At 36.9% G+C, this 18,414-nt stretch overlaps 1 protein-coding gene across 3 annotated transcripts in view; it reads left to right on the forward strand.

Annotated features, from left to right (window-relative positions):
* The window catches only part of Cntn4 (contactin 4), a 1,000,458-nt gene that overhangs the window by 473,930 nt on the left and 508,114 nt on the right, over positions 1 to 18,414 (forward strand). For all 3 annotated transcript variants that reach the window (XM_036181073.1, XM_036181074.1, XM_036181075.1), the window contains one exon: positions 12,270 to 12,417. In XM_036181073.1, the coding sequence (XP_036036966.1) occupies positions 12,363 to 12,417 (55 nt within the window). In that variant the 5' untranslated portion in view covers positions 12,270 to 12,362. Of the gene's footprint in view, positions 1 to 12,269; positions 12,418 to 18,414 lie in introns of those variants that run through there.

Raw genomic sequence — 18,414 nt, forward strand, 5'->3', positions numbered from 1 at the left:
TATTCAACAGGATTTTCCATAATTTTTATGAATATATTTTAATTATGCATAACCATAGGTATCACATTTTTATATATGTACATAATGTATTTTGATAATATTTACCTGCCTTCATTACACTTTCTTGATTGGCTCCAACACGCAGTAATCTCTTTTCTACTCCAAACTACTTACTCTTTCCACTTGCCCATCAGTTTTTATTTTTGTGATCTGAAGAGTTTTATTAAGACTGTTTATAGGAACATGAGTGAGGGTTTCTTTACACACATTGGTCCCTTATCACAGGCTACATACTAGTAATGGAAATGTTTCTCCCTCCATAAAACTAATAACTGCTAATATCCTCAGGAATGAGTGTGATCAATGAGCCCCTCCCATTTCCATGGTAGGATGTTGAGAGAGCCAATCTTGGGCAGATCTTTTGTCCACTGAAGTTTTGAGATGATTGTTCCAAAATAATACTTTGTTCTATCAAATAGTACAAACAAGTTTTTAATGTTTTTGCCTGGTGTGGTTTATTGTTTTTACGTTTTGTTTTGGTGTCTTAAATGAAGAGCAGAGGGTCATTTTATGTCCTAAAGCCCTGCTCATTTTATCACAAAAGAGACTCCAAATTTGCTATAAGTAGAACAAAACTCTTAAGATTGTATCACTAAGTCTTCTTCTCCCAACAATCATTTGTTGCTTGGAGTTCTTTGTGAAGAGTTGAGATCCCAGAAAACTTTCTCTATTCCATGTTAACATCTCCATGGACATTGCCTTTTTTTCCAGTCTTATTTAGGTAGACATTTCTAGGAAAGACTGTTTTACAGCAAGCTCTCTGGTATTCTGGCTCTTAATAATCTTTCCTTTCTGCTCTTCTGTATGATCCCTGAGCTACAGATGCAGTAATTGTAATTTAGATGTATCCTTTGGGACTGGGTCCTTGTGATCTATTGATCTCTGCAATGTGTCCAGTTGTTATTGTCTTTGATGGTTTCCATTTGTTGTTGAAATGAGAAGCTTCCTTGATGATGAGTGGTAGCTACACTTATCTGTGAGTATGAGGAATGAATTAGAATATAGGAAGGAATTATGCTGATCTAGCAAAATGCTGGTAATAGATTCTTTTTTGTGCACTATGGTGTTATAACATTGTATGAAATATCTCATGAGTTTATAAACTTCTGAAATTGTGGTAATATCTCCATTTTAAATATGAAAAAAAAGATAGGAAACACCTTCAAAGTCTTAAAAATCAAGAATAAATACTGGTTTGTCAACAAAGACCATATATTTTCTTAATTAGTACCTATGTCCTTATGTTCCAGCAGTAGTGGATTAACATACTGTTTAATTATTTGTTTTATGGTAAAACAAAATTATTTCCATGAGGCAGATCCTTTTTGTTCCTTGCTCTATTAACCCCAGGCCTGTTGCTAGCATTCACTGAATAATTTGTAAGATTTTATTTATTCCCTTTATTGGTATAGACCATCATAGAACTCTTTGGGGACGTTTTTGCTGGAAATCTTCTGGTTTTGATGAAGTAAGTAAAGTCTCTCTTTTAAGCTCCCAGATATCTGATTTGCCTGTCCAAGCAATCGGCAATCTGTGAATAATGATAAATATACTAGTAAGCTTTGCTTCCCCACTAAGTGCATGCAAGTAAAAGCCCTGAACGTTACACGGCTCTTGCCTCTTTAAATCTGACACCTAATGTATTAGGTATTAGAATGTTTTGTGCTTACCTTTAGCTCTTCTTTAGTTTAGGTGATTAAAAAAATGCCTGTTGCTGTCAGTATTGCAACACGCTTCATTAACAGTGATTTATTTGGGAGTTTAGCAGAATTGGCACTGTGCAGCACTCCAGTGGGCAGGAAGAAAACAAACGTGAGATGGTTGCTTAAGAAATGCTATTTCTTCTGCTTGTGGTAGGAGCCTGAGTCTACAGAATCTGCTTTCCTGTACTCAGAAAGCAAGGGTAAGAACATAGCTTCTGGTCTCTGCCTTTGGTACCTAGTTCCGAACTCTCTCTCCTGTCCTGCTCATTCCTAGGGGAGTCCAAGGATTTCCCCTGTGGCTTTAGGCACTCTTCTGTGCATCAGTTTCTTCCCAATGCCCAATGATTCCAGGCCTTGCCCATCTTCCTTCTACAAGTTTTCCTGCTCAAAACCACGCTCAGCATTTTCTAGAAAAACCCAATTATAAATGTTTTTTCTCTCATATTCTTTTCAACAACTCTGCATCTTCACTGTTGTTTTACCAAAGAAAAAAAGTGAGGTTAACAGAGGTTAAATGACTTGCCCAAGGTCAACAGCTAAGTGGTAAAGCTGGGATTTAGACCTGCCTGGTATGACGCTACAGCCAAAATGCTCAACTACCAAAGGGGAACAAAGGTGGTTTTATTTTATTTGCAACATATATTGATTTTGTCGTGTCTATTTGAAATGCTCTGTTGAGAAGATTCTGGGGCTGCCCTCAGGCTAAGCAGGAATGAGTGCCAATCAATTAACATTGCTCTCTGAGGGAGAGGAAGAAGGGAGAGGCACAAGGCATGGTTCTTTCCTGAGCTACAATTTACTCTTGTTCTTGTTTTTATTGTAATGAGAATACAGTGAAACAGCAATAGCACTCTAATGCAAAGATGAAGCATCAGAGTCATCAGAATGAAAGAAGAAAGCTCTGTTTTTCTAGGCTATAGTTGGCCCCACATACCTACTTCAGTAAATTGCCATGACTGACACTTTACGGTTCACTACTGGGCAGGATAGAAGTATTCTTTGTGTCTAGTGGCAATGTTGTATGACTTTACACACACACACACACACACACACACACACACACACACACACACATATTTTAATCTCATCAAACTATACAACAAAATAGTCTATGCCTTTATGTAAAATATACGTCAATAGTCTCAGGAAGGAAATATGTAAACTCAAAATTAGTCTCTTGCTCAGAAAACTAAGAAGGAGCGATTTATTTAACCTATAAAATGAAAATTGGGTTGCTGCCTACCTTAAGTGTTATTTTAAACATTATGATATTTAAAGCTAATACACAGGTAACAACTTCTCCATAAGAAATTCTATGAGTGGTGTCTATTATTTATCATTTCTGTAGTAATTTTGTATTATAGTCCCTTATTGCATCATCACCATGATTGAAGGTTTTAATCATATCTTCTTTTATGATAATTATTTCCTATTACATTTTGCTCCATACATGTAAGCATCATTTCTATGGAAAATTATGAATAACATTTCAGGTGAACTAGACAAATTTTGTGTTTTCAACTGAATTATAATAGAAATTTTTAGTTCTATCTGTTTGCTTTTTTAAAAAAAAACAGAATTGTTAAAATGTTCAGTGCCTATGCTGGGGAGATGACTCAGCAGCTGAAAGGCACTTGTGCTCTGGCAGAAGACCTGGTTCCAATTCTTAGCATCACGTGGTAAATCACAATCATCTCTAACTTCATTTATGAGGCCTCCTTCTTCTGGCCTCTGTGGGTACCAGCCAAGCACATGGTACACATATATACTTACAGGCAAAACATTCATACACATAAACTGAAAAAGAGTCTTTAAAAATATTCAATACCTCATTGCCCTAAATTCATGGTACCTATTAAAGCTGATGTGCTACCAGGTATATTTGAACTTATTGGGTGGATTCATTATGATAGAGAAATCAAGATAGATACATGATATATAATTAAATTGTAACCACCTAAGGAAATTACTAATGGCAGAAATAGTAGAAAGAGGGAGGGAGGAAAGAAATGCAATCAATGAGGCTCAGATGAATTTTTTTTTATCCAAATTACATGTTATAACTAAATCTGGAAAAGAGTAAAACAAGGTATTTTTGTCATTGAAAATTGCTGTGTAATGGAGAAAAATTCTTATCCATAAGGTAAATTAATAGACAGAAGAGAAAAAATTAATAAATAGTATATAAGAAAAACTTAATTTTCAGTATTAAGAAACCATAGAAAGAGCCTGGCAGTCATTCCCTGAGAGGAATGAGAGTGAGAAGGCTGTGTTTACATCTTCCTTTTAATACATACTAGAAGCAAAACAAAAGCCGAAGAGTCAGTACCCTAAGCAATTTCTTGGTGGAAGGTATGGATAGTGAGTCTCTGTTTGTAGCTAGTGACTCAATTTCCTGTAACAACACTGTGCCCAGAATTTAAAAGGTATTTCAAACTATTTTTGAGATGGGGAACAGAGAATATAGGAACCGAAGTGGTGACAAAAGCCTGGTGATTGCTTTTGATTTAACTAAATGTGAAGAGACAACAGTGCAATTCGATGTCTTAGTAAGCTTAACGCTCTGGTCCCGCCCTCTCTAACTGTTGAAGGAAAATGTGCAATGAGACAGTATCACCACTGAGCCTGGACCCCATGTATTCTGAAGTTTAGATCAGTGATGTATTTCTAATTCCACATTATGATTATTAGGAATACATTTTTACTGATGGACCCTCAGTAACCATGTATAAAAGTCCAATGTCAAGTAAATTTTTATGAGGAAAAACTGCATTGAGAAATTAATAGTACTTTTAGATGAAAGAGATCCTTCAAGAATTGGAATGAGGACAGAAGAGATGAGTTAGCAGTTCAAAGCACATGCTGCTGCTCTTCCATGAAACTTGAATTCAGTTCCCTGCACCCACAGTGGTTTGTTTACAACCACCTGTAACTCCAGTTTTAGGAATTCTGATGCTCTCAATTGAAACTGAAATTAATATTGCATAGCTGCTACCATACAATGTATCTGATTAACATAATCATTATATAGAATCAACAGAAATAGAAAGTATTATTTGCCTATAGACTCTTTAATTGCATGGTGAGTGGGGTTTACCATTTGTTGAGGTCCTCTCTAATGTGGTCTTGGTTGATATCAACAGAATCAGCATCTGAGAGAGTGAGTAGGGGGTACATGAAGAATTTCAGCTCACTCATGTCACATCTTAGCTGTGACTTCTCAAATACATTACCAGTATTCCTCACATTCTTGCCCTAAGGAATGCTAACAATTAAAGCAAACAATGGTCTTTTCCCCAACAGCACTAGCAGTCTAATCATTACAATCTCCAGTAAATTGGCAGGGTTGGGTACCACATAGGAATGGAAGAGTTGTAGTTAGAGATCAAAGTTAGTACAAAAGAGAAAGTTAAATGATCTGACTTAAGAAACATGAGCTTTCAGTATCCAAGGACCTTTAAGCCAGATGGTATAGCCATAAAACACAAAGATTACCTATACTTCTTATTTAATTATAAGCTAACTTGTATGATCACTTATCTCATCTACCCAGGTAAGTTTAAAATGTTTTATGAGTAGAGGCTTTGACCTTTGTAATTTGTAAATTACTATTTGCATTAGTGGCTTTACTAAAAAATGTTGATCGACTGAATTTTAAGATCAGACTACATCCTGTTTTTCCATCTGTATGTTAGGCACATTGCTTTCATTGCAATCCTCCTTTTCTACATGGTTTCATTTATGTTCACTGCTTTCCCACCAGTGTGAATGACAGCACCCCTCAGTAGCCAATTGTAGAGCTAGAAAACGATCAACTATACAATGCAACTTCAAATGGCTGTCTCTTACATTCATGCATTAAAAATGCCAGTGCTCTCAATAAATAATAGTTAACAAGAAAACCAAAGTTCCTGTTGTGCTTACACATGTGGGAGAGGCATTCTGAATTAATGCTTGGGAATGGAACTTTGGCCTTCTGACAAAGATTCAGCCCTAAAATCCATGTTTTGCTTTGCATGGTGAATGCTATACACATTCTAAACTTTAGCTTACTGATAGTTAAGCTTGGCTTTGGCAGAGGACAGCATGAAAAGCAGAAGTAGAGGAGAGACTCACCATCAGAACATGATGTCAGACTTTAAAAGACATTTTACTTTCCAAAAAAAGAGCTCATTGCTTATAGCAAAATGTCAACTACTTTAGTATGAAGACATGGATTTGAATAGAGCCTGTATTGATTTCTGAATATTTGACCTTGGAAAAGTTCCATACACTCTCATATTCTGATTTTCAAAGCTGTAATTCTATAAAGGACAGTGCTACCTGACCTCAGAGTAGTTGCAAAGGTTTTAATGAGAAGTGAATGTAAAAACACAGTACATCCACATAAGATGTTAGGTACATTTGTTCCTCGATTTACATGCCAACTATTTAGTGACTCCCTTTTTGGGGAAGTAACTATTGTTCTATGTGTCTATTAAGTATCAAAGAAGAAAAGAAAGAGCCATTCCTCCATAATTTTAAGAACTCAGTTTGATAAGGTGCAAGGGGGTGGAAAAAACTAAATTTGAATCAGAGCCTAAGCAAGAATAAGTATTTACAAACCATTCTGGTTTACCTTTAGAATACCCTCTGGTAGCAGATAGAGGTGGATGTGTGATTTGCAACCTACAGAATATCTGACATAATTAGAGATTACACAGCTCTCCCCAAACCACATGGTTCATGATAAAACCAGAAGAAATGTGCTTCATTTCAAATCCAGCATTTTCCTGCTTTGTCTTCATGATTAGAGGCCTTGAAAACTGCATTATAAATTAAAAGCATACTTGGTAATTGGGAACATAATTACCTTGTTGACTAGGAGAGAAAAAGAGAAGTAAATTAAATATCTGTTGCTCCAAGGGGTGGCTTGGACAGCAGATCTCTACACAGGGAAGTCAGCTGATTGGGATCCTTTCCCTCTAGCTCTATCCCTGCTGCTCTAGCTCTGTGCTTGCCCTTACAAAGCAAGTGTGAAAGTCTATGCATGTAGAAGTTGTTCCTGAGACACAGGCCATGATACCCAGTATTTTATGTTGTTTCTGTGGATCCAAATTCAGGTCCTCATTCTTGGGAGAGAAGTACTTTTCTGACTGAGCTACCTTTCCTGCCCAAGTTCAAAACGTGTAATATGCCATGAAGACTGATGGGAAATTGGCATTGAACGTAGCAACTTTTTCCTTTTGTATTCTCAACCACAGCCTGTTCCCAGCTGTCTTTTACAAGAATGGCTTCTAAGCCAGCTCTAGGACAGTACCCACATTGAGAGGATCATGTATTTTCTTAATCCTTCCAATAAGCTCCAAATTTGCATATTTTTCCAATTATTTTATAGATGAACCATGCAGCTAGAGAATTGTAAGTTCAAGATGAGAACACATGCTGGTGTGGCAGGGTGCACTTTTTACTCTTTTGTGTCTCTACAACCTGACACTGTCTGAGGTCTGTTTCTTGACTGTTGATTTTCCCAGTAGTTGAGATTAGGAAGCTTTTGCTCCATTATTTGACTATTATGATTGATTCATACAGCCCCTCTGAAGTACATTTTTAAAGACCTTGCCCCACCCATTTCTGGACGCCTCCCCCCCCCCACTTTTTTTCTGCCTTCACTTTCCTTAGCAGACTCACTAGACGCTTTGTGTGGAATTATAATTACTGGTTTATTTGCCTTTCATGGGTAAACTGGAAGCTCACTGAAGACCAGAGCCTGCCTTTCTTGTCTCTGCACACCTACCACTTAACCTTGTCCCCATGACATGCACTGAACTGGCACCATTTGAATGCCAACATAATTTTAATTTAACCAAGTGCTGGAACATATTTAGTACATGGCTGGGCTGTGAGCATACAGTCCCAGAAGCCAAAGCTCTCAGTGTTAGTCTGAATCATTCTTTTGTAGTTTCTCCAGTGGTTTATCCTTGTATGCAATTACAAGTGTAGCCATTGCTTGAAGGATTGCGGGAGATTTCACTTGGTATGAGAGTGTGTATATATATATAGGTAGACTTCTCAGTTATCCATCTCCGTCTTCCTCTGAGAAAAATAACCAAGTTCTGTTTCATTGTGCAGCATCCTCTCCAGGATTTATGTGTCAGTCCTGGAGAAGATCTCAGAGTTAGTGCATAGTATACTACCTCTGCTGCAGCCACCTTCCAATAAAGCAGAAAGAGCTCAAAGCTGCACAGGAGATCTATTGCTACCATAATTCTCAACTTATCCTGCACCTTTCTTTTTGGCGCTGGCCAGAAAGCTGAAATTGTGAAACTTTCTATCCTGCACCACAATCCCACAGGAGGGTCATGAATCTCCAACACCCTTCAGAAAACCTACTGCTTCTGATAATCCTGTCCACTAGAAAAAAATGACTGTCAAGGACACCATTATTTCTGATTTTTAAGGGTGAATCTTATCATCCAAATGTAAATAAATGCCTATACTGTTCTTGAATTTCTCCATCTTTAGAATCTTGAGCTCTTCAAAGAATATGTCCTGTAAATAGTATCGTTATCGTGAGCTAAATCTCAGTCTTGTAACTGGATACATTTCCTAATCTGGTTTTAATTGCACCTAGAAACTGCTTAACATTGTAGATCAATCTCTAGATCTGAGATGACATTATCCTGGCAAATTAATTATTAATACTCTGATCGCTCTCTTTAGACATTAATAGTTTTCATTGATCAGCACATCCTGTTTATCTAAAATGCCCTAATCACCATTCATGTTATAAGAGTATCTGAACACAACCAATTAGAGACATAAACCTCATTCAGCCACATCAGCAGATCACAGGTCAAGGATCTCTCTGTTCTTCACAATGTATTAAGTCTGGTTCTATCACAGGTGGGTCTATTTAAGGCCACAAAAGACAGATGAGTTCTCTAATGATGAGAGCTCCTTTTCTTTTGTCTTTCTGGCAGACATGAAGGTTTTTCATTGGCCAGGTATAGTAAATTAATCCTCAGAGCACATTTTTACAGAAGCCTGTATTTGCTAACAGTGTGTCTGTCATGCATGAGAATGAAATGAGAAACTTCAGGTTATATTCAATTAAAAAAACCTGGGGGTTTCTATGATGTGTATGTGTATTGCATTTATAATGTAATTTATAATGTATATGCATATTCATAGATGGAGATGTATTGAGGCTACAGTAATCATCATGTCTGGTAACTGGTGGTACTCGAAAGTTTTAAAACAGGTTTCATTGTCTTAACCAGAACATTTCTCCCAAAACAACCTTCACAGGAAGCCAAGAAATACTTGGGACTACACAGCTAGTTACTGCCAGAGTTGCCAGTTTCCTGACTCTGGAGTTTGTTTTTGTTCAGTGGTTGTCAGGTGTATTGTAAGAGTTCTTCTCTGCCTTCAGAACTGAGGTGGGCAGGGAACATCACCTTGCTAAGAGCTTTCTAAGCCAGAAAGTATCATTCTTTCACAACAAAGGCTAATTTTATAGCTGATGAAGTTGTGGCTAGCTGTCTCCACTGGAGCATAAGCTCCTACAAGCAAGAGACAGTATCTTGTTCATTTAGGCAAGTCCCTTGCATCTGGAAAGCAGATGATACTCGAAATAAGTATCATGCATGGCTGCCTGCAAGATGTATGGAAGAATGTGTGGATGACAGGAAGCACTGAGGGCATGTAGCAATCTTCTGGTATCAGAGTGACATTTGTTTAACTTTTGTCTATCACTGGGTTTATTGCAAAACAGCATCACCTAAGTAAATATCTTAGTTAGGTTTTGTATTGCTGATATAAAACACCACGACCTTGGGGGAGGAAAGTGTTTGTTTCAGAATGCAGTTCCAAATCACAGTCTATTGTTGATGAAGTCAGGACAAGAACACAAACAGGGCAGGAACCTGGAGGCGGGAGCTGTTGTAGAGGCCATGGAGAGGTATTTCTTACTGGCTTGCTCCTCATAGCTTGCTCACCCTGCTTTTAAACAGAACCCAAAGACTGTCTGTCCAGGGATGGCAGCACTCACAATAGTCTGAAGAATGGAGAAAATGCACCATGAGCAACTCTGCTGGGGACATTTTGTCTCTTGAGATTTCCTCTTCCTAAATAACTCTAGCTTGTGTTAAATTGACATAAAAATAACCAGCACAATGGATATGTAATAGAAAATTTGGAGTTTACGAAATTATTTCTGATGAGTTTAAACATATAAAGTCTTTTGCAAAAGCCTTTGGTAGACTAGGTTGCTAATTCAGGTAACATTTTACTATTTCTACACTCATCTGCAAATTCTGACTCATCAGATCTACTGAAAGCCTAGGATACTAACTACAGTAACTAACTCATTCCAAGAGTATTAATTTGGCTCAATATAAAAAAAAAAAAATAACCCCAACTGGATCAGGCCCTCTGGATAAGTGAAACAATTGAATAGCTTGAACTGTGTGGGAGGCACCCAGGCAGTGGGACCCAGACCTGTCCTTAGTGCATGAGCTGGCTGTTTGGAACCTGGGGCATATGCAGGGCCACTTTGTTCAGCCTGGAAGGAGGGGACTGGACCTGCCTGTACTGAATCCACAAGGTTTAAATGAATCCCCAGGGGAGTCTTGGCCCTGGAGGAGATGGGAATGGAGGGGAGGGGCTGGAGGGAAGGCAGGGACAGGGGTGGGATGGGGGATATAGGGGAACCATGGCTGATATGTAAAATTAAAACACAAATATAATAAAAATAACTTAATATGCTTTTGTAAATTCTTTAGTCATTTTTTAACATTGCATACACATATATGTATAATGTGTCCTTATTAGTCTTATTCCCCACCCCATCCTTCCCACACTATCATTCATACTAGTCTCTTTCCAAGATTCACGACTTTTGAGTTGATTTTTCACTCACTTAGTTAATTATATCCATTTGTGTAAGCACTGGTTGAATTTTCTAGTGGGGTCACTGGTGGGGACAAAATAGAAGGCAGTGACTCTGCTATTACTTAGTATATCAGTACCAGTAATTCAGCCCTTCATCTCCGTTTTTATGCAAGTACATAGCATACTGTGAGCCTGTTCCCCCTCATCCCTCAATACCACCCTGTCTCCCTGGTCCCTGACATTGGTCCCCTTTGTCCTTCTAGGCAGTTTTGCTTCTACTTTATTATCATCTGTACTTGTATGATTTTAAATCTCTTTGAGACAGGGATCCATGCATAAGAGGAAACAAATTATATTTATCTTTCTGAGACCAAGTTAATTTACTTAGATGTCTCCACTTGTATTCATTTTCCTGAGACCAATATCGCCTCCTCTTTCTTTTTTTTTTAAATTTCGTCTTTCATTTCTCTATGTGAACCCAGGTGACAGCAAATCATAATTGGGAAGATAGATTTCAATAGACACTGGAGTTGTGTCCTTTGGTTGCCTTTAGTTTTATCCCATTTTTTTTCTTCATTCAGTGAATTACCTGAGGCAGCTACTTAATGTAGAAAAGGAGGTTTGTTGTAGCTTATAGTTTTAGAAACTCAAAGTACAGACAGTTTGGTACAGACCCTGGCATAACCCTGTGCTGAACAGAAGGAAAGAATACATGCAAGAGAAAGAGACAATAGCAGATAGGATCCAAGGGATGAGTGAGTTAGTGCTCTCTGTCATAAATCACTCTTGCAAGGATTCATGGGTCCATTGAGAGCTTACCTTAGTCCCTTCTGAGGACATTTCCTTCAAAGGCATAATGAGGTCCCACTGAGTCCTGCCTTCCTCAGATCTCATTATCCCTTACTTTATAACACTTTGTGTTAAGCATCATGTACATGAACCTTCTGAGAGCATAACCACATAAGTCCTATCCATACTGTAGCACAATTTTAAAATAGAATATGGAGCACAGTGGGGAAATAATTGCATTGGTAGAGTAATTGTAGCTTTCCTATACAATTCCATTCTGGAAATTCAGAGTTCACCTTAAGGTCTGCAAAAGCTCACATTATTTATCTCATTCCATGGACATCTCTCTATTTAATTTTTTTTATTTATTATTTTCTGGGGAAAAAACAAGACAGGATCCTAAAGGACAGAGAATGAACTTGTAAATCAACATCTCTTCTACTCCTTTCAAGTTAATTCCTACCAAATCAGGAGAGATTCTTGTTTATTACCAGGTACTACAGGGGCATACCAGCCCTTGTCCTTGCCTATGTATCGTTTGAAAGAACAGAAAATGAAGTGAACTAGGCACGTTTGTCTACATTTGTAATCCTGGCACTGAGGAGGCTGAGGCAGGAGAATTTGAAATTTGGAGCCAGCATAGTCTATATAGAGAAACTCTATCTCAAAATAAAATAGAATTATGAGGCTTATTTGTCTTCATATTGATAATTTGGTGTTCTTTCTTTTCCTTCAATATTTTCCACAAGTGGATTTTGTTCTTATTTAATTAAAGATGGATATTCAGAGAGCATAAGGAGACATGGAGCCAAATCTCATTGTAATGTCTCTTCTTGTCCACAGATTAAAGGTTGCACAAAACTTAAAAGGAGCAGAAGCAGCAGTTCTATTCACTTGTTATTGGACTTGAAACTCCTTTGACCTTGGAAACTGAAGATGAGGTTGCCATGGGAACTGCTAGTACTGCAATCATTCATGTTGTGCCTTGCAGGTAGAGTGTCATTTCAAAACTTTTTGATTTAAAAGTGCCACTGCATTTCACACTAATTCAAAAGTGGGCTTTTGCTTTAGATGGCAATGGTAAAATTCTAAATGTACAGGTTACTGTGGCTAGCATTTGCTGACAGTGGTGAACACACCTTCTTGCTGGTTTTTAACTGGCTCTTTTCAGGGTGCTCTGTCCAGACATCATAGTGATGTTTCATCTGTCAACCTTTACCTTTACAGCTTTTTAAGCCATTATTTAGTTGGAACATTGTTTTTTTTTTTTTTTTTGTCCATCCCAGGGCTCAATTACATGGAGGTGTTAGGCAGTAAATCTAATGATATAGTGAGAAGTATTGCCTATTTGTTGTTAGTGGATGGGATTTTATCTGAGTAGTTCTTTCAATCTACTCCATCTTACTAGTCTCTGATTTTCATTTCAATGTCCCTATAGCCTACTGGGAAGCAGAAAACAAAATACAGAAGGTTTTGCCATATACTCATGGGCAAGCATAGAAAAGAGGCTTTAAAAGTTCAAATGTGCCATTTATTGCTTTTTCGGTTTGCTGGGAGATTTGAGCACTTGACATGTTTGATTTAGGAGTGATGCATTGTAAGTCCACCTGGGCTGGAAATTGTTTCCTGGCTTAGATTAGTACATATCTTTCACAGTCTTTTTAAATGACTCTGATTGACCTAATTCATTGTTCATAGTGTTAATGCCTAAAGAGACATGTGAATATTTTTAAATTTTTTTTGACATGAAGCAAATAGAACTTTTGGATCCCTATCCTTTTTAACTGATTCATTCATTTAGATATTACGGGGTAAATTGCATTGGGCATTTGCAGGATGGAACCTGAGCAGAACATATACAGCTACTATGTTCTTGGAATTCTAGTCATACGCAAGTAGACTGCCAATTGGAGCAAAGACAGCACCATCATGTGTGGGTCTCTCATTTCATGGAAGGCACTCTCCTAAGTATTTGTGTTTAACTCATTTCATTCTTACATTAACCCTAGGAGGTAAGTATTTATTAGGTATTTTATTGCAGTAGTGGACAATATTGTTGATTAATCAAGAAGTGGAAAAATTATTGAAATTCATAAATCCTGGACTTAAGACTTCTATGTTTCAAAATCAAGAAGACTAGTTTTCTCAATGCATCATTTTGGTGTTTATTGTTTATTTGAAAAAGAAGTATAGAAGACATTTAAAAGGCAAGTTAATGAAACCACTCAAATTTCACATGCTTTATTAAAAATAAAATAAATTAATAATAAACATGAACAATGTTGAAAAAATATTTATCTGCAGTTGTATGAAGAATATATGAATACTAGAAAGAAAGAATAACTCATTGAAAACTGAGGGAAAGAACAGAGGAAGAAAATTTAAGAATAGACAATTGAATTAAGACTAGTTTTGAACACCTTGAATTATATTCTTTTACTGGTATTGTCGATTTTGCCAGCTCATGACTGAAATTCACCCTTGAAATTGTGCTTTTCATTCTTATTTGTTTAAAACCTCACACTATCTTTCATTTATGAATTGTTTATTATTTTACTAGTGTATTGGTTATTTTAATTTGTTGTGGTTTATTTATAATTCGTTGAATACATTTTCTTCAAATTCTAATTTTAACATTCTTGCCTGGGTTGGATATACAAATACTCACTCTTCCATGACTTATGAACATTTTGGAATCCTTTTTTTAATAGATCATATGTATCTCCCTTGTATATTCAGAGCCTAAACCTTCCACTGTCTCAACAGTATAGCACAAACTGCACACATCAGTTGGATTTCTCTGATACATAATTCCCTAAAGACCTTGACTGAGGTCCAGAAATTTTATTTATCATAATGACTGTGCACAGATATCCTCTAAACTATATAAGAGTAAATAGATTTTTTAGCTTTACCAGAAGAAATGTATACATTTCACCCAGTGTTCTTTAGGAGATATCAAGAAATTAAAGGGTACACAATCAGAAAGATACAAAGCTTTTCAGTTGTGTTTTAAAAGATTTGCAGTCTCAATCCAACAATGAATGTATTAATATTTCCTTACCATATGCCTCTTTCAGAGTATTTAAAGTCAGCCTTTAATTAATGTTTTTGTTTTTTTACTATTTGAATTGATTTCATTAATTTCCATAGCACTCGACACTCTCAATGCTGAACAGATTCCTTCAACTGCTCATTTTCATCTTTCTGTGTACCATCCATATTTTTCTAAATTTCTTTAGCCTTAAATTTCAGAATAAACTGGCAAGGACAGTATGTATGCTTATGTTTACTATAATTATCACTTCTCAAATATCCCCTTTCGTGATCATTTTCTGTTCCAAATATATAACCAGGATAAATGTGCCTAGGACAAATCCTTTAAGATTTAATCATTGTTCAGGGGCACTGATTTGGTGCTTTTTAGTTCTGTGTGTTTATTTTTTTTTTCTATAAAATAACAGGTTCAGTCTCTAGTGATAATTCAAAAATACTGAAAAAAGAATACTTGTAACAATCACCTAAAAGTTGAATTGCAAAGTAGTTTACCTTATTTCTGCATGCCTACAGCCATTTGATTCTGGAATGGCAATTTTATACTTTCTAAAAGAGCCGGGAAACCATCAGATTGGCACCACATAATTAGGAATAGTAGTGACTATGAAAAAATCAACATAAGCTTGTAGTTCTGTGTGTGTATGTGCATGTGTACTTGGACCCATAGTGTTTGACATTTTATTCATAATTTCATGGAATTTCAGTATCATAATATTAATGAATCAAATTAAGATGTGGCTTAAAGGTACAAGATTTGTGCAAAGAACCACAAACTGATATGTATGCTTGATGCAATTCTTACCCTGCTACTTCATAATTATTTTCCCCCTAACACTTGATTTTCTTGTCATCTAGAAACAATATCATTTATAATTGGACTGTAGGTTCAAGAATATATCTTTACTATACCTAAGATTTGGTCTTTATCATTATTTCAATGTGTCCTACAATGTTACATAATCAATGATATTTTCATGACAACTATAGATGAATTAAAACAGCATTATACCTTTTTGCTCACAGTTTTTATTTCCCCAATTTCTTAAATTTTCTTCAGATAATTTATCATTATCTGCAGAATGTTATTTTAGAGTTGTGTTGTTTTAGAGGCTAGTATTAGCTGTATTGGTTTAAGAGTTTGTCCTTTTAATTCACTGCTATATAGCCAGCATCTAGGGGCATAGCACATAGGGCTACTATTGATAGAATGAATGGCCCATACTGGCCAGGAATATAAAACAGACAGAGAGAGAGATGGAGAGATGAGAGAGAGAGACAGAGAGAGACAGAGACAGAGAGAGACAGAGACAGAGGGACAGAGAGAGACAGAAAGAGAACCAAAGCACAGATCTCTAATTCCAGGCTCTAGTGTAGCTATAGGATACCATGGGGTGCTCTAAAATTGTCTTTATTATAGCTCAATGAGTGAGTATCCTATGAGGCTTACCCCTACATGTATTTTTAAATTAAAATTGAATGTATGTATAAAATATTAACATTGCTTGGTATTGTTTAGTATCCCTGGAAGTCTTATAATATGTTCTTGGTCCAATAGCCTGCTACCCATTCTGACTACAGTTACAACTCTAGTAGCATTTTTCTATATTTCTCTGCCTCAAGCCATTCTCGTACATCATAAGCATGGGGAACCATGAAACTAACCCTCTCCTTGGGGGCAGTTCTCAACCAATGGAGCATGACAGTCCACAAATAAATGACTCAGTCTTCTGTTATTTGGAGAGTCAATTCTTAGGCAGTCTTTTCTTGCAGTGCCTTAGGGATCCCCAATAGGAAAAACCCCAAATACCCACAGTACCAACTTCTGCCTTTCTGTTCTTTACTCTTGGATTTTGGAATTGCCTCCAGATAAATTATCTGATTAGACATTCTTCTCTCAGACTCTGCTTTCAAGAGACTGCAAACCAGTAACATATGCACAACAATCAATAGAATACAGATACATAATGTTTTCCATATCAGTAATTAGGAAGACACCAGGCAAGAAGCATAGCTTTGCCAAATGATGGAAGAGCTGACTTCATATGTTTATACATATATTCCTAAGCATGCTTGTACTTAAAGAAATTCATGCACACACAACTTTATAGAGTTAAACCTATAAACATCTAGGTTTTTCAACTGGATAGCATCACTCTTTCCACTGTTTACTAGTTTTATTGTTTACCAGATATTAGACAAGCCATTTTGCCTCTCATGGATTCAGTTTACACCTCTGTGTAATGAGAGACTGGAACAGATGGTCTTTAAAGAACCTCTTTCAACTCTAAAAATTTACAGTTCTCTCCATATTTGTGGTTTGAGATACAAATATGTATGGTGATTTGGTTAGAACAAAGTCTAAGATTTTATTCAATTAATAGGAAATTTCACACAGGTCATATGCTTTACAACATGTTCCTAATTCTGTTCACATTGGCAGAATTTGAAAGAAAGAATAAAATGGCTGGGCCATGTGTGATGTGCAGCAAGAGGTGTGAAGACTTAAAAAAAAAAAACCTGTGAATGTATAAAAATATGAGCTTGGTACAGTCTTAGATTGTCTTGGTTTCAGTGAGGCTAAATTTATTCTCCTCTCTGTTTGCCATTTGAGAATATTGTTGATTTGTACACACACACACACACACACACACACACACACACACACACACACCTATGCTGCTGTTATAGCTGCATCTGAAGGTAGGTGATAGAGAAAGGTCCTGGATAATCCATAGGAGAAATATTCTAAGATTAGTCTGAGATTGGTAGGTATTCATAAACTTGGAGCAAGAAGGGTCTTCAGTAGAATAGTGAATTTTTGGAATGCAGCTCAAATATATAATAGTAAAAATGATAACCAAAGGTCAAGACCTGAAGTAAGAACATACGAAATAAAGTTCCAGGTGTGTTTCTGAAAGTTTGTTTTAGGATTGGAAAGCCTTGGTCCCTGCAATTATCTGTGGTTTTGGCTCATTACAAGCCCAGAATGTAAAAATACTCAACTGAAGTTACCCATATTTTTAGGTAGAACTGATGATTACATTTTTGACACTTTATCAAAATGTTACAGCACAGAACCAAACCAGAAAACATCTTGACACCTCATTCTTTCTTCATTATGTCTCTATAGACTCAATAGGAAGAGATAATGCACAGGAGTGAGTTGTAAGTGTTGATCTCACAGTGCAACCAGGTATATTTCACTTTCAAAGACCTTCCTATTTTTCCCCAGATAAAACAGAAAAAGAAGCAATAGCTAAATAATTCCAGTTCTAAACAGATTCTGTAGTAGTTTGCCTTATTTATTTATTTATTTATTTGTTTGTTTATTTATTTATTTATTTATTTATTTAATTATTTATTTATTTATTATATTTGTGTTTTAATTTTACACATCAGCCATGGGTTCCCCTGTCTTCCCCCTCCCGCCCCCACCCCCACCTTCCCCCCATCCCCTCCCCTCCATTCCCATCTCCTCCAGGGCCAAGACTCCCCTGGGGATTCAGTACAGGCAGGTCCAGTCCCCTCCTTCCAGGCTGAGCAATGTGTCCCTGTGTAAGCCCAAGGTTCCAAACAGCGAGCTCATGAACTAAGGACAGGTCCAGGTCCCACTCCCTGGGTGCCTTCCAAACAGTTCAAGCTATTCAATTGTCTCTCTTATCCAGAGGGCCTGCTCCAGCTGGGGGCTCCACAGCCTTTGGTTCATAATTCATGTGTTTCCATTCATTTGGCTATTTGTCTCTGTGCTTTTCCATTCTTGGTCTCAACATTTCACACTCTGACAGTTCCTCCTCTTTCTCAACAATTGGACTCCTAGAGCTCCACCTGGGGCCATCACTTATTGGATGAGAGTTCCAGCATGACTGTTATGGTTTTTGGCCATCTGATCACCAGACTAGGTCAGATCAGGCTTTCTCTCAACCACTGCCAG

Source organism: Onychomys torridus, chromosome 3 (genome assembly GCF_903995425.1).
Source record: "Onychomys torridus chromosome 3, mOncTor1.1, whole genome shotgun sequence".
NCBI lineage: Eukaryota > Metazoa > Chordata > Mammalia > Rodentia > Cricetidae > Onychomys > Onychomys torridus.